At 41.5% G+C, this 15,450-nt stretch overlaps 1 protein-coding gene across 6 annotated transcripts in view; it reads left to right on the top strand.

Moving 5' to 3' along the window:
• The window catches only part of LOC120860451 (protein bicaudal C homolog 1), a 354,826-nt gene that overhangs the window by 313,716 nt on the left and 25,660 nt on the right, over positions 1–15,450 (top strand). For 4 of the 6 annotated variants that reach the window (XM_040236253.1, XM_040236251.1, XM_040236255.1 and 1 more), the window contains 3 exons: positions 6,250–6,409; positions 11,025–11,064; positions 11,436–11,590. In XM_040236253.1, coding sequence (XP_040092187.1) covers positions 6,250–6,409; positions 11,025–11,064; positions 11,436–11,590 — 355 coding nt within the window. The remainder of the gene's footprint in view (positions 1–6,249; positions 6,410–11,024; positions 11,065–11,435; positions 11,591–15,450) is intronic. The other 2 variants (XM_040236254.1, XM_040236252.1) reach the window with 1 other exon arrangement.

The raw sequence follows: 15,450 nt of genomic DNA, 5'->3' as shown, positions 1-15,450 counted from the left end.
ACTTCAGGCTTGTGCCCTGGAAAACTGTCCCAACATGGAGGGTTTAGTGAGTCTTACAGTAATAGTTCTAGGGCGGGTTGTTGATAAGGATCAGGGTCACCTGAGGAGCTTCCTAACCCAGCTTCTCTGGTTCTCAAGGCTATCAAACCATGAGCTTCCCTCTGGAATGACGACTGCTTCATCAACTGGTTTGTCTTCCATTTGTTGAGGGTTTTAGTTCGCTGCTGCTGCTGCTGCTGCTGCTAAGTCGCTTCAGTCATGTCTGGCTCTGGGTGACCCCTAAAAGAACTCAAGGATGTTAAGTGTATCTGATTGAGGTGGAGCCGGGACCCTGCCCCAAGGCCGCACTACTGTTTCTTGGCTGCTCCTCCTTTGTCTCTGAACCCCCTTCCTCCCCTGATTAGCAACTGTTCAAATCTGCCCTTTGGAACTCGGGGAAGATCATAGAGGCCAGAGCTTGTTCTCTACATAGAAGAAACCGGGGACACAGAAAGGCTTCATGACTAGAAGCCCCACGACCACTAACATGGTGGACTTTTGTTGCGGTCTTGCAGTCTCTTCCGAGTGGAAAGACAGTTCAGACAGGATTACTAGAATGAGTACTCAGAGAGGATAGGGGGTTCCTGGTGGTCCAGTGGTTAGGACTCTGCGTTCTCACTGGTGAGGGCCTGGGTTCCATCCCTTGTTGGGGAACTAAAATCCCACAAGCAGCATGACATGGCCAAAAAAAGAAAAGTATAGAGGACAGCAGCAGCACATAGCCAGTCATACTATCTCTTGTTTTAGGAACCTCTTGCGTCTTTAATTTTTCTTTAGCCTTTTTGCAATGAATCTTTCAGTGAAGCTATTTTGGAATTTTGAAGCCTTTTGGAGCATTCTGCATGTCAATTAAAATAGGTATCCTCCCCCTGCCCCACCTTTTTTTTATGGGAGTGGGGCAGGAAAGCTCTTGCTTTTAAGTGCAGTTCTTAAATGATCTTATATAATTGGAACATGCCTCATAATGGCCATTCTAATTATAGGCTGTCTTTAGTAACACTGACATTTTTATAGATAGTTACAGCTTCCAGGGCCATAATTCTTAGATGTAAAATCAGCAAGTGTACCAGAAGGTAGAGTGCTTGACTCTTTGAATATTAAGGATCCCATTTGTTTCAGCTAAGCCTTTTTTGGGTTTGGGGGAGCCACATTAATATGTGCTATGGGCCTAGGGATTGTGTGGTATTTTACAGTGAGCCTTGTTGCATGGAAATCTTCTTGAGGCTGGTGGATGAACTAGTGTCAAGCTAACCTAGATAGCTTATGTGACCAGCTTATTTGAACTCGGGAGTCCTTGAGTTAGGTGGAGAGTACTTCATTAGCTTTTAAAGGCTTCACCCTTGCCCACTAATTTTTGCAAATTTTTGGCCACAGAGATTCCTAATAGCAGTAGCTTGTACAAAACAAGATGAACAAACACGTACACCTTAAATCGGCAGTGGCCAAAAGATTCTTCTGTGTCCCAGCCATTTAAAGGCCCTGTGTGCACCCCAACAGTTCCTGCCATGGGACCTTGGCCTGGGGAAAGAACTGAACCAGCAGACCTCAACAAAGGGGACTGAGGACTAGGGGCTCCACATATATAGTTCCCACATGGATCTTGGGGCAGAATCAAGGCCTGGGGGTTTCCACCAATTAAATGACTGTCATGGTCTGATGTAAAGGGTAGGGGCTTGAGCTCCAGGCAGAGCCATCTGCCAGATTCAGCTGACCTGCCCTGTACTGGGAAGCCCAATAGACTGGGAGCTCAGTGCAAAGAGAGCAGAGCTCAGAACTGAAAGGAACTTATCCACAGACCTCAGAAACAGAGAGAGACAGAGAACTGAAAGGGGTTTGCAGGTGCCACACCCAAGTCTCATGCCCAAAGTTACTGGAAGTCTCCTTCAGTCTTATTACTGCCATCAAATCTGTTAAAAAAAGAAAAAGAAAACTAAAATTAAACTCAGTTTAAAGATCAAATTTGCTTTATTCAACAGTTCATGAATCAGCAGCATCCCATCTAGTAAATAGAAAGAAGCTCCAAAATGCTGTAGAAAACATTTTTAAAGCAGCCAAAAGGAGGGACAAGGAAGTCTTCCACAAAAGAAATAATTATTTTAGGCAAGGTCACCTTTCTGCGAAGTCAAGTGGGCCTTAGGAATCATCACTGCGAACAAAGCTAGTGGAGGTGATGGAATTCCAGCTGAGCTATTTCAGATCCTAAAAGTGATGCTGTGAAAATGCTGCACTCAGTATGCCAGCAAATTGGAAAACTCAGCAGTGGCCACAGGACAGAAAAAGGTCAGTTTTCATTCCAATCCCAAAGAAAGGCAATGCCAAAGAATGCTTAAACTATTGCACAATTGCACTCATCTCACACACTAGCAAAGTAATGTTCATAATTCTCCAAGCCAGGCTTCAACAGTACTTGAACCATGTACTTCCAGATGTTCAAGCTGGATTTAGAAAAGGCAGAGGAACCAGAGATCAAATTGCCAACATCCGCTGGATCATCAAAAAAATGAGAGAGTCCCAGAAAAACATCTATTTCTGCTTTATTGACTGTGCCAAGGCCTTTGACTGTGTGGTGGTGGTTTAGTCATTGTGTCTGACTCTTGCAACCCCGTGGACTGTAGCCTGCCTGACTACTCTGTCCATGGGATTGTGTAGATCACAACAAACTGTGGAAAATTCTTCAAGAGATGGGAATACCATACCACCTGACCTGCCTCCTGAGAAATCTGTATGCAAGTCAGGAAGCAACAGTTAGAACTGGACATGGAACAACAGACTGGTTCCAAATTGGGAAAGGAGTATGTCAAGGCTGTATATTGTCACTCTGCTTATTTACCTTATATGCAGAGTACATCATGTGAAACGCTGGGCTGGATGAAGCACAAGCTGGAGTCAAGATTGCCAGGAGAAATATCAGTAACCTCAGATACACAGATGATACCACCCTTATAGTATAAAGTGAAGGGGAACTAAACAGCCTCTTGATGAAAGTAAAAGAGGAGAGTGAAAATGCTGGTTTTAAACTCAACATTTAAAAAATAAGATCATGACATCTGGTCCCATCACTTCATGGCAAATAGATGGGGAAACATTGGAAACAGTGAGAGACTTTGTTTTTGGGGGCTCCAAAATCACTGCAGATGGTGCCTGCAGCCATGAGATTAAAAGACGCTTGCTCCTTGGAAGGAAAGTTATGACCAACCTAGACAGCATATTAAAAAGGAGAGACACTACTTTGCTGACAGGTCCATCTCATCAAAGCCATGGTTTTTTCTGTAGTCATGTATGGATGTGAGAGTTGGACTGTAAAGAAAGCTGAGGGCCAAGGAATTGATGCTTTTGAACTGTGGTGTTGGAGAAGACTCTTGAGAGTCTCCAACCAGTCCATCCTAAAGGAAATGAGTCCTGAATATTCACTGGAAGGACTGATGCAGAAGCTGAAACTCCAGTACTTTGGCCACCTGATGCGAAGAACTAAGTCATTGGAAAAGACCCTGATGCCAGGAAAGATGGAAGGCAGAAGGAGAAGGGGATGACAGAGGATCCCCTTGTCATCGCTGACATGATAGACCTGAGTTTGAGCAAGCTCCAGGAGGTGGTGATGGACAGGGAGGCCTGGCGTGCAGCAGTCCATGGGGTTGCAAAGAGTCAGACATGACTGAGTGACTGAACTGAACTGACCTTCCTTTGGGAGAAGGCAGGGTTCTGTCTGGCAGATTACCTCACAAGTGTTGGCCAGGAAATTCCAGATAAGACTGTTAACACTGTATTACAAGGAGAGGCTGAAACTGCAGTTAGGCTAGAAAGCTTTGGTTTGTTGATATTGGGTTTAGCACAAGTGACTCCATTTTGGGCCTGTTGTCTCTGTAAATCTTTGTTTTCCTGCCCTTCTTTTAGCTGGTTGGGTTTATATGTGGAGCCTTTAAACCACCTCTTTCGCTCTGAAACTTGAACATTCTCTCTGCTCTTCAGTAATCAGCATGGTGATTTTAACTTTGAATTTTGCTGTAAGAAATTTTCTCAATGTGAATTCTCCTTCATTTGGCTTTGAATTTCCAACTTAAACTATGGCTCCCTGTTCCAAGTTAGTTAATTGTTCACTCTGATAATGAATACATGGTAGTATCATGAATTTACTTATTACAAAAAACTGTGAATATAATACCTATATTATATATTAAATATAAAATATAAATAGGGGTTTCCCTGAGAGCTCAGTTGGTAAAGAATCCGGCTGCAATGCAGGAGACCCTGGTTTGATTCCTGGGTTTGGAAGATCCATTGGAGAAGGAGTAGGCTACCCACTCCAGTATTGTTGGGCTTCCCTTGTGACTCAGCTGGTAAAGAATCCCCCTGCAATGTGGGAGACCTGGGTTCAATCCCTGGGTTGGGAAGATCCCCTGGAAAAGGAAAAGGCTACCCACTCCCAGTATTCTGGCCTGGAGAATATACAGTCCATGGTGTTGCAAAGAGTTGGACATGACTGAATGACTTTTCACTTCTTTTACTTATATTAAATACAGTTCTCCCTTGCCATAGCACTGTTAAGGATAACAAATGTGTTATCTTTACTTTCTTTTTCCATTTATTTTATTTTTTCAAATAGGCAGTCTGTTCATGTTTTAAAAATGCAAAACAGTGGAAGGTTTCCACATTGAAAAGTTTTGCTCCCATCCATTTCATCCACCCAATTTCCTCTACTGTCTTTTATATTCTTACAGAATAGAGTGTCTCTAGGCAAATATAACACATGTATTTTTTTTAATTAAATTTTTTTATTGAAGCATAGTTGATTTAAAATGTGTTAAATAATAATTCTACTCTTACTTCCTCCATTCCTCAGCAAAATCTGTTTTGCTTTTATGAAAAGAAAAATCTGTTCTACTTTTATAAAGTCTTTGATTATCATTGTTCCCATTTTGTCCAAATCTGCTTTATCTGTGTTTTTCTTGACATGGTACTAATATGACAAATTAACATTATTTGTTATAGGGGGCTTCCCTGGTGGCTCAGATGATAAAGCATCCGCCTGTAATGCGGGAGACCAGGGTTCGATCCCTGGGTTGGGAAGATCCCCTGGAGAAGGAAATGGCAACCCACTCCAGTATTCTTGCCTGGAAAATCCCATAGACAGAGGAGGACCCTGGTAGGCTACAGTCCAAGGGATTGCAAAGAGTTGGACATAACTGAGCGACTTCACTTCCTTTCTTTCTTTCTTAGAGGAATAATGTTAGGTTAGAGAAATAATTCTGGCTTTAAAACCAGCAGTGATGTGCACTGCATACTTCCTTGCCTTCGCTTATGCTGTTCCCTCTGAGTTGCTGCTGCTCAATGGTGAACCTGCAGACGCCCTTTCAATTCCAGGTCACAAGCCCGTGTGAGGCCTCTGTGAACTTTTGTCAAACAAAGCTCTTTGCTCTTCCTGTTGTGTTCTAATAGCCCTTTCTAAATTCCTCTGAATTCCCCTGGCACAACTAAATAGTGAATGATACAAAAAAGAATGTGTGAACAAATCAGCTCTTTGACTAATACTGTTTGTTATTTCTGTTTTACTTGAGCTTAACCTTCAGTTGGAGTTAAGCTTGAGGTGCGTATTTGGGGCACTCTACATTCTTATAATTCAGATAACTCTCCCTCGTTTGAAGAGGCACTTTCATGAGGTGTTCTTTCCTTGCACCCTGAACAGATACTAAAGAATGTTTATTTATCTGCTGCCTTTATCACAGCAGATTTGTAGCAACATCATGTGTGTTGTGCACAGATGAAATGGGTTATCTGCATGCTTTCAGACCGACTCAGTATGTTCAGATTAGGTAAACATGGGTCAGAGATATCTCCTTGATGTCTACAAATTAGAAATCTTGTCTGTATGTCTATTCCATACGTACCATATACAGAATGTCATATACATATTTACTGTGCGTGAATATATATCTTGAAATAGTTTCAACACCATGTTGAGAGTCAGCAAATCTGCGTTCATATGCCATCTCTACCATTTACCAAGGGCGGGACTTTGGATAAGGTACTTCCCTCATGTGAAAAATGGGGACAGTAATACTGCCTGCCTCACAGCAGTGCTGTGAGGATTGCATGAGATAATGCCAGTAAATGGTGGATATGGTAAGCCTAAACAGTAAACGTGGCCCCTAGCAGAGGTGTGGCCCATGTGAATGTAACAGTAGCGTGTACAATTCCAAACTCTTTCTTTCACAGCAGCACTGACAGGTTGCTCTCAGATCCTGAACTGAGTGCTGCAGAAAGCCCACTGGCTGACAAGAAGGCTCCGGGGAGTGAGCGCGCTGCCGAGAGGGCCGCCCAACAGAACAATGAAAGGGCCCGCCTTGCCCCACGGCCATCATACGTCAACATGCAGGTAATGAGTAAAAAAAAGAAAAAAAATGGGAGTGTCATCCAAATATAAGCTGTCTAGATTGAGGGAAATGGGGAATTCACTGAGCCTTTAGCAGTAGAGCAGAAATTCCGTTTTCCTTCTGCATGCTCGGTTCAGTTCAGTTCGGTTGCTCAGTTGTGTCCGACTCTTTGCAACCCCATGGACTGCAGCACGCCATGCCTCCCTGTCCATCATCAACTCCTGGAGTTGACGCAAACTCATGTCCATTGATTCGGTGATGCCTACTCAAAATTAAGTTTAAATATATATGCAGTAGTTAGGAATTCAGAGAAGGCAATGGCACCCCATTCCTGCCTGGAAAATCCCATGGATGTAGCCTGGTAGGCTACAGTCCATGGGGTCCCTAAGAGCTGGACACGACTGAGCGACTTCACTTTCACTTTTCACTTTCATGCATTGGAGAAGGAAATGGCAACCCACTCCAGTGTTCTTGCCTGGAGAATCCCAGGGATGGGGGAGCCTGGTGGGCTGTTGTCTATGGGGTCGCACAGAGTCGGACACGACTGAAGCAACTTAGCAGCAGCAGCAGCAGCAGTTAGGAATTGGTTTTGCTATAGACATTAAAAATGAAATGCAGGATTTAGTTTAAGTGAGGAGAATTCTTTAAAATATTAAAAGTGATCTAACATGGTTTATGTCACTGTGTCTTATGCAAATGACATTTTTCATCTGTTACTTAAATAATTTAGATAAATATGCAAGCTACTATTTCTGAGCATTTACTACCTCATGACATAGTCTTAGATAAATAGATATAATCTCCTTCTATCTGTGAAATGGGGAAGATGAATTTGTTTGGTGCTCCTTAGACAGTTATAAAAATAACTAATGTGAGGCTTTAGTTTTTTGAAAGGAGATACTAAATATTATTGATGATTATGTTGGTTCACAGATTTTTATGATTATCTTACACAGTTTCCTTAGCACAGATTTTCTCTGTATTCATTTTCAAACTATTGGTCCAATTACCAAAAAAAAAAAAAGACTATTGATCACGGAATCAATCAGATTCTATTGATCATGGAATGACCATGACTATTGATCATGGAATCAGATTTCTGAAAATCTGATTTTTATATTGATCACAATATGAAAGATAAGGATTCTGTGCTTTTAGAGATGTCTATAAACATTTGGCTTCAGCGTCTGAGTTAATGGGTAGACGTACCTACTTCATAGTAAGATATATCATCTCCTTCTCCCCACCTCCAAAAAAGAAAAAAACTTCACAAAATCTTAGAAATAAAGAAGTTGTCACAAATATGTCAAAGAAATTAATTCATGAAACTAAATTATACTTCTGTAATTCCAGTGAAGACTACAGCACAGTCCTGCTTGTGTGCTTATACTAATTCTTTGCATTTGGACATTTTCATGAATGTTTTTACAAAAGCCATGGCCTTTACAAGGTGCAAAGTTAAAAACAAACATTTATTACATTTTCTCTGGTGGACATATTTTCAGTTATTATACATTAAAGCTCTCTCATTTAAAAAGTATCAGATTACCTTATGGTCCTTTTGTGAGTTTCATCCATCTTGTGAGTCCCATCAAGTTTATACCTGTAGTGAACCATTTCATGTTCCTTTCTTTTAAGATGGATGAGAGTATTCCTGGTGATAGAGTTTCAATTTAAATAGATGTTATTTATTTCATTAATGAAGAGCTGACTTTTGAAAACACTAAGAAGTCAATGATAAGAATTACTGAGCTTTGATAGGGAGAGAGATGGAAGACTTCTGTGATTTCTGGAGCTAAAGATGACCTTTGTCTCCTGACCATTCTTGGACTTCTGAATCTCCAGCTCTCTTTTCACATTTATCTCACTTTCTCATTTATTTTGTGGTTATTTCTCTTACTCATCCCTGCTAAGCCTCCATGTGATTTGAGGCTATAGATTATTTTTGATTCATTGTTTTATTCTTCCACAAAGTGTAGCACAGTATCTATAACCAGAAGGCACTCGATAAATATTTATTGAACAAGAAGGCACTCAATAAATATTTATTGAACAAGTAACTTTAGACTCTCCCTTCATCTTGCCTTAGACATTAGTTATTAAAAGTTGATTTTAACTCCTAGAGCCATTTTAGACCTAGGATTTCAAAAACATTATCAAACTGTGTTGTCTAAAAATCTGACCCTCCCCATTTACTGCCATGTTCCTTTGGGTTGGTCAGAGTCGGCCAGTTTACTTTCATTATTTTGACCCAATCATTTGTAGTACTTTTTGCTTTTAGAAGAATCCTGTTTCAGACCATAAATCATATGGACACCCTGCATATGATGGTATAGTCCTCCGGGAGGAAGGGCCAAAGGGCTCTTGTCAATGGGTTCTTGACCTGTCTTTGAGACTTTTTTTTTCCTAACTTACTGAAGTATAGTTGATTTACAATATTGTGTTAGTTTCAGTTGTATAGCAAAGTAAATAAACATATATATGTATATGTCTCTCTTCTTAGTTTTTTATTTATAAGAGAAATTTTAAAATCAAGCCTAAGTTCCTGAAACACGAGAGGTGAGAGCCCGGAGTCAGCATTTGAGATGTAGCCATATCTGGACTTCTTCAGAACTTACCTCGGTCTCTCTATAGACTCATCTGTGCCTCAGTCACTTATTCAGTGTGGGTGAGAAGAACAAATGGTGCCACCCTAGTCCTGTGCCATACAAGATAAATAACTTTCATTTTTTAACTTAGGTTTATATTTTTATTTAGGTTTAGTTTTAATGTTCTGCTTGTGTCACTATTAAAGCTAGACATGTGTCATTTATGTCACTTTAAAAGCATCAGTTCAGTTCAGTCGCTCAGTCGTGTCCAACTCCTTGCGACCCCATGAATCATAGCACGCCAGGCCTCCCTGTCCATCACCAACTCCTGGAGTTCACTCAGACTCATGTCCATTGAGTCGGTGATGCCATCCAGCCATCTCATCCTCTGTCGTCCCCTGCTCCTCCTGCCCCCAATCCCTCCCAGCATCAGAGTCTTTTCCAATGAGTCAACTCTTTGCATGAGGTGGCCAAAATACTGGAGTTTCAGCTTTAGCATCATTCCTTCCAAAGAACACCCAGGACTGATCTCCTTTAGGATGGACTGGTTGGATCTCCTTGCAGTCCATGGGACTGTCAAGAGTCTTCTCCAACACCACAGTTCAAAAGCATCAATTCTTGTGCTCAGCTTTCTTCACAGTCCAACTCTCACATCTATACATGACCACTGGAAAAACCATAGTCTTGACTAGATGGACCTTTGTTGGCAAAGTAATGTCTCTGCTTTTGAATATGCTCTCTAGGTTGGTCATAACTTGCCTTCCAAGGAGCAAGCGTCTTTTAATTTCATGGCTGCAGTCACCATCTGCAGGCTCTTTAGTTTAGAGCCACTAAAGAGGCTCTTTAGTTCCTCTTCACTTTCTGCCATAAGGGTGGTGTCATCTGCATATCTGAGGTTATTGATATTTCTCCCGGCAATCTTGAGTCCAGCTTGTGTTTCTTCCAGCCCAGCGTTTCTCATGATGTACTCTGCATATAAGTTAAATAAGCAGGGCGACAATTTACAGCCTTGACGTACTCCTTTTCCTATTTGGAACCAGCCTGTTGTTCCATGTCCAGTTCTAACTGTTGCTTCCTGACCTGCGTACAGATTTCTCAAGAGGCAGGTCAGGTGCTCTGGTATTACCATCTCTCTCAGAATCTTCCACAGTTTATTGTGATCCACACAGTCAAAGGCTTTGGCATAGTCAATAAAGCAGAAGTAGATGTTTTTCTGGAACTCTCTTGCTTTTTTGATGATCCAGCAGATGTTGGCAATTTGATCTCTGGTTCCTCTGCCTTTTCTAAAACCAGCTTGAACATCTGGAAGTTCACGGTTCATGTATTGCTTAAGCCTGGCTTGGAGAATTTTGAGCATTACTTTGCTAGCATGTGAGATGAGTGCAATTGTGTGGTAGTTTGAGCATTCTTTGGCATTGCCTTTCTTTGAGATTGGAATGAAAACTGATCTTTTCCAGTCCTGTGGCCACTGCTGAGTTTTCCAAATTTGCTGGCATATTGAGTGCAGCACTTTCACAGTGTCATCTTTCAGGATTTTAAAAGCATAGATGATGCCAATTAAGTTACATAATTTCATAGGTTGTTGTGACATCATACCATTTTACCCAAATGAAGAGGGGATTTTGAGAAACAAAGGAGGCCAATAGTAGATAACCTGAAAGTATTTTGAGAATGCATTATTTTGAAATTTAGCATAACTCTTATTAACTTATTCACTATATGTTAGCATATATTGATCCCGGTATGTTAAATATTCATAATAAAGAGGAATTTTTTTCCCTTTGAAGGAAGATTTCTGACTCTTGTGACTGTCATGACTTAAAGTCAAAAGTAGTATATTATTATAATGAATTGGTTTTGAAAACATGTTTAAGTTTATCAGACTTGTATGGATTACTGTCACATTATGGAGCAGAGCTTAGCGTTTGTCTCAGGCAGGTTCATGGGCTGTAGTCGTGTAATCTTTTTGTGGAGTATTGGTGTGACATTTGCATAAACTGACAATAAAGATATTTTCTGTCTATTTTAGGCATTTGACTATGAACAGAAGAAGCTATTAGCAACCAAAGGTATGTGATACATTATGATCTCTACTTTGACTTTATTCAGTAGACACATAAAAAGTTTTTCAGTACTGATATTAATTGAGAAACTGGACTTTCACAAAAGGAAACTGAGAATATTTAGGTTTAAGTTGCATAAACTTTGTTGAGGTTGAATAGATTAGCATTAGATCAGTTAAGAAATAATGTGTCATTTTAAAATTTACTGTTACTTTGTATAAAATGTTTTATGAAGACATTTTAAGGTGTTTTGTGTTAAGAAATGATATTCAGTGGTAATTTCTTTACATATATCAGTGAAAAAATACTCATCAATGTTGTATTTAAGAAATGCATTAAAAGTAGCAAGCGTTTGTTTTATGTTCTCTTTTCCAAAGCTATGTTAAAGAAACCAGTGGTGACGGAGGTCAGAACACCCACAAACACCTGGAGTGGGCTGGGGTTTTCTAAATCCATGCCTGCTGAAACCATCAAGGAGCTGAGAAGGGCCAACCACGTGTCATATAAGCCCACAATGACGACCACCTTTGAGGTTTGTAGAGTCATGCCCTACTTACTTTTCCCGTCGATTCTCTCAGCAAAAGAGAACCATCTTCCCTCCTCTCCCATTCTCTAGTTACATAAGGACAATTTCTTAATGGTGATTTGCTTTAATTTCTAATATTGTATACATATTGCTATGAAATAGATACAATCTGATATATTATGATCTTTTGTTTTCTTCCAAAGTTGTTGATCAGCTGTGAAGGATATTTGGATAAATATGTTTTTGTTAGGGGAGAACGTCTGAGAGCAGGGCTGAGATTAAGCAAAGGGCATATGTAATATGCCATAAAAAGTGTATAAGGAATTCCTTCATTCCAGGGTATCACTCGCAAGCCCACCAGAGAGGGAAAAAGCAATTATTCAACAAAAACAAGTTCTGAGATCTGAGTTAAAAATTCAGTGTATTCAGATGTGCCAGGAACACCGCAGGAAGTATCACAAACAAGAGCGCCAAAACATTATGCTTCCCAGATGTTCGCTGCAGGGCTTAGGGGTGAGACGGGGAAGCTGGCATCCTCAGCATAGGGAGAAGGAACCCAGAGCTCCTTGCTTCTCGGCCGGGCTGTACGTGACTCAGTCAGCAAGGCCTCTTCAGTCGCAGAGTGTCAGATTTTGGCTGTAAGTCTTTTGCAAGTGCAGGTGGAGTTAGAATGCGTGCACACGCACACACTCACACACACAACTGCAGAGACTGCACAAACGTAAAAGATGGATGAAAATGGTCCAAGAATCACAATGTTCCGTCAGACCACTGGAGGTTCAAAAACAAATACTGGTTAAGCATTTCATAATTGTTAGTCTGATCACTAGCATTTGCAGATTGACCTTCATTTCTCCACTCATTTTCTTTGTAATAAATTAGAATGTTGATGAAAGGCAAATACAAACATGCGATTTTTTCCCCCTTTGTCTCTTTGAGAAAGTGAAAAAGAAAGTACTATTGAAATACTAAAAAGCACAGTCTCCTGCAAAGTTCATTGTCAGACTTACAGTAGCGACTTGGCGGGGTATATTTAAAGTCTGAAGTTACTGTTGGCAGCTAGAATGCAGGAAGCATTATGAAAGATTTGAGGCCCTAGGAGGTATACACCCCTCTTTCTGCCATTATTGCTCTGAGAGAAAGTCAACATCTCCTTTCATTGGCAGAGACCTTGAAAACGGCTGTGCTCATTCTTAGGCTTCCACTGATAGCTGCAGTCGTCTGCTCACCCCCACCTTCAGCAGAATGGAGCTTTAGGTGGTTGATTATGTTTCTGTCATTTCAGAGATGAAATAGTTCAGTTTAGAAATGCTAATTCAGTTCTGTTCTCAGAGACCAATAGTCTGACAGGTTGAAATGATGGTCGTTCTAATAAAGTAGTTGTCAAATGCAGGGGCTATGGGAACCTGACAGCCGCCACCAACAGACGTACAGCTTTGATGGGTGACTTCACGCCTCGGAGCCCGTTTTCTCATTGCAGTTATTTTCAGCATGCTGTGGGAGAAGGCATCCAGTGCTTACTGTGGTGTGCAGGAAGTCTCAGTAATATTTAGCAACTACTGTTATTTCCACCAAAGAACTTTACCCCGAGGAAAACCCAAGAGCCTGATGAAAGATGTGATTCATATACATATATGAATGCTTATTACTGGAAGTATTTCTGTACATTCAAACTAGATATGCTTTTTATATCTAAAGGAATACTTTAGAGTGTTACATGAACACATAATGTGCTAGTAATAATTACCATAAATCACATTCATTTATTTCTTTGATGTTTTATATGGTACATTTTCATCCACGAGCTTATTTGATCCCTATAAATTCCTAGTGAGGGAAAGGGTCCCAGATCAGTTAAGTGTCTTACTTGAGGTCATGAGAGTAGTTGTTAGAAAAAAGGACTTGAATTCATTTTGCAAAATTTCTTTATCCTCGTTTTCCTAATGGTTTAGCTCAGAGGGTACATAGCAAGTTAGTTAGTGTTAGTCACTCTGTCATGTCTGACTCTTTGCAACCCCATGGATTGCAGCCCACAAGGCTCCTCTGTCCATGGAATTTCCAGGCAAGAATACTGGAGTGGGTTGCCATTTTCTTCTTCAGGGGATCTTCCTGACCCAGGGATTGAACCCGGGTCTCCCACATTGCCGGCAAATTCTTTTCCGTACAAGGTGGTTTATAAATGCTCTGCTGCTGCTGCTGCTGCTGCTAAGTCGCTTTAGTCGTGTCCGACTCTGTGCGACCCCATAGACGGCAGCCCACCAGGCTCCCCCGTCCCTGGGATTCTCCAGGCAAGAACACTGGAGTGACTTGCCATTTCCTTCTCCAGTGCATGAAAGTGAAAGGTGAAAGTGATGTTGCTCAGTCCTCTCCGACTCTTAGCGACCCCATGTTAAAAGATATAAGAATCACTTGGTGCATCTAAAAATGCAGACTCTTCCCCCAGCATCTCACTTGTCAGGGAAACAGCCAGCAGGAACCAGTAATTTACATTTTCATCAAAAACCTAGTCTGATTCTGATGCAGGCGCCCTCCTGGAAACACTGCTCTGCAGAGACCTACTGTAAGGGGAATGACTCAGACACGGTGTCAGAAGCTGGAGGGCCTCTGCTCTGGGTCTTGTCCAAGGACGAATAGACCACTCTCTGTGGGCTTGAGTTTGCAGGCTCCTGACTCAGTGGCTGAGTCTCTCCTGGGGCTTTTCTTGGTTTGGTTCTCTCGGGCCAGCCTGTTCCACCTTTCTGGCTAATGTCTAACAGCTCGTTCACATTGAAAGGTCGGGGAGAGGATGAAACCAGCGAGATCAGTTCCAGGACATTCACCAGGTAACCTGCTTTTATTCACGGCCCCTTTAAACAGTGGTGATAAGAGAGAGAATCAGGCTTTCTTAGGGAATGGTTCTAGATTCTTGCAGTGTGGAGGACTTTCATATGGCCCAAAGCCATCGAAAGGAGGTAAAAGGGCCCTTACCTGGCATGATCTGATACTTTGAAGCAGCTGCTCTTTGTGGATCCCTGCCCTCCTCTTTATTCTGCTAAAACTCAGAGGGATTGTAAACTGGGCAATTAATGGGTTAGAACATAGGGACAGGGTGGGAATTGAGAAGGACCTGGGGAAAAGTGGAGAGGGCTTAAAATTTTTTTAAAAGATTTACCACATCTCCACTTGCAGCACTATTTTAAAATCAGAGGGTAGTTACAGCCAGAATGGCCACCATCAGAAAATACACAAGCAATAAACGCTGGAGAGAATGTTGATGGGGATGTAAATTGGTATAGCCACGATGGAAGTTTCTTAAAAAATTAAAAATAGAGCTACCTTATGACCCTGCAAGGAGAGCAAACCAGTCCATCCTGAAGGAAATCAGCCCTGAATATTCATTGGAAGGACTGTTGCTGAAGCTGAAACTCCAGTACTTTGGCCACCTGATGGAAGAACTGACTCATTGGAGAAGACCCTGGTGCTGGGAAAGATTGAGGGCAGGTGGAGAAAGGGACAACAGAGGATGAGATGGTTGGATGGCATCACCGACTCGATGGACACGAGTTTGAGCAAGCTCTGGTAGTTGGTGATGGACGGGGAAGCCTGATGTTCTGCAGTCCATGGGGTTGCAAAGAGTCGGACACAACTGAGCGACTGAACTGAACTGACTGATGACTCTGCAGTCCCACTCCTGGGCATATATTCAGAGAAAAACATGGTCAAAAAGGATATATGCACCCTGTGTTCACTGCAGCTCTGTTTACAGTAGCCAAGTCATGGAGGCAACCTAAATGTCCGTTGACAGGAATGGATAAATAAGATGTGGTACATATATACAAACAATGGAATGTTACTCAGCCATCTAAAAGAATGAAATAATACCATTT

The sequence above is a fragment of the Oryx dammah genome, unplaced genomic scaffold, assembly GCF_014754425.2.
Source record: "Oryx dammah isolate SB20612 unplaced genomic scaffold, SCBI_Odam_1.1 HiC_scaffold_11077, whole genome shotgun sequence".
NCBI classification, from domain to species: domain Eukaryota; kingdom Metazoa; phylum Chordata; class Mammalia; order Artiodactyla; family Bovidae; genus Oryx; species Oryx dammah.
The sequence above is the reverse complement of the archived record's forward strand: the minus strand, read 5'-3'. Positions and strand labels throughout refer to the sequence as shown.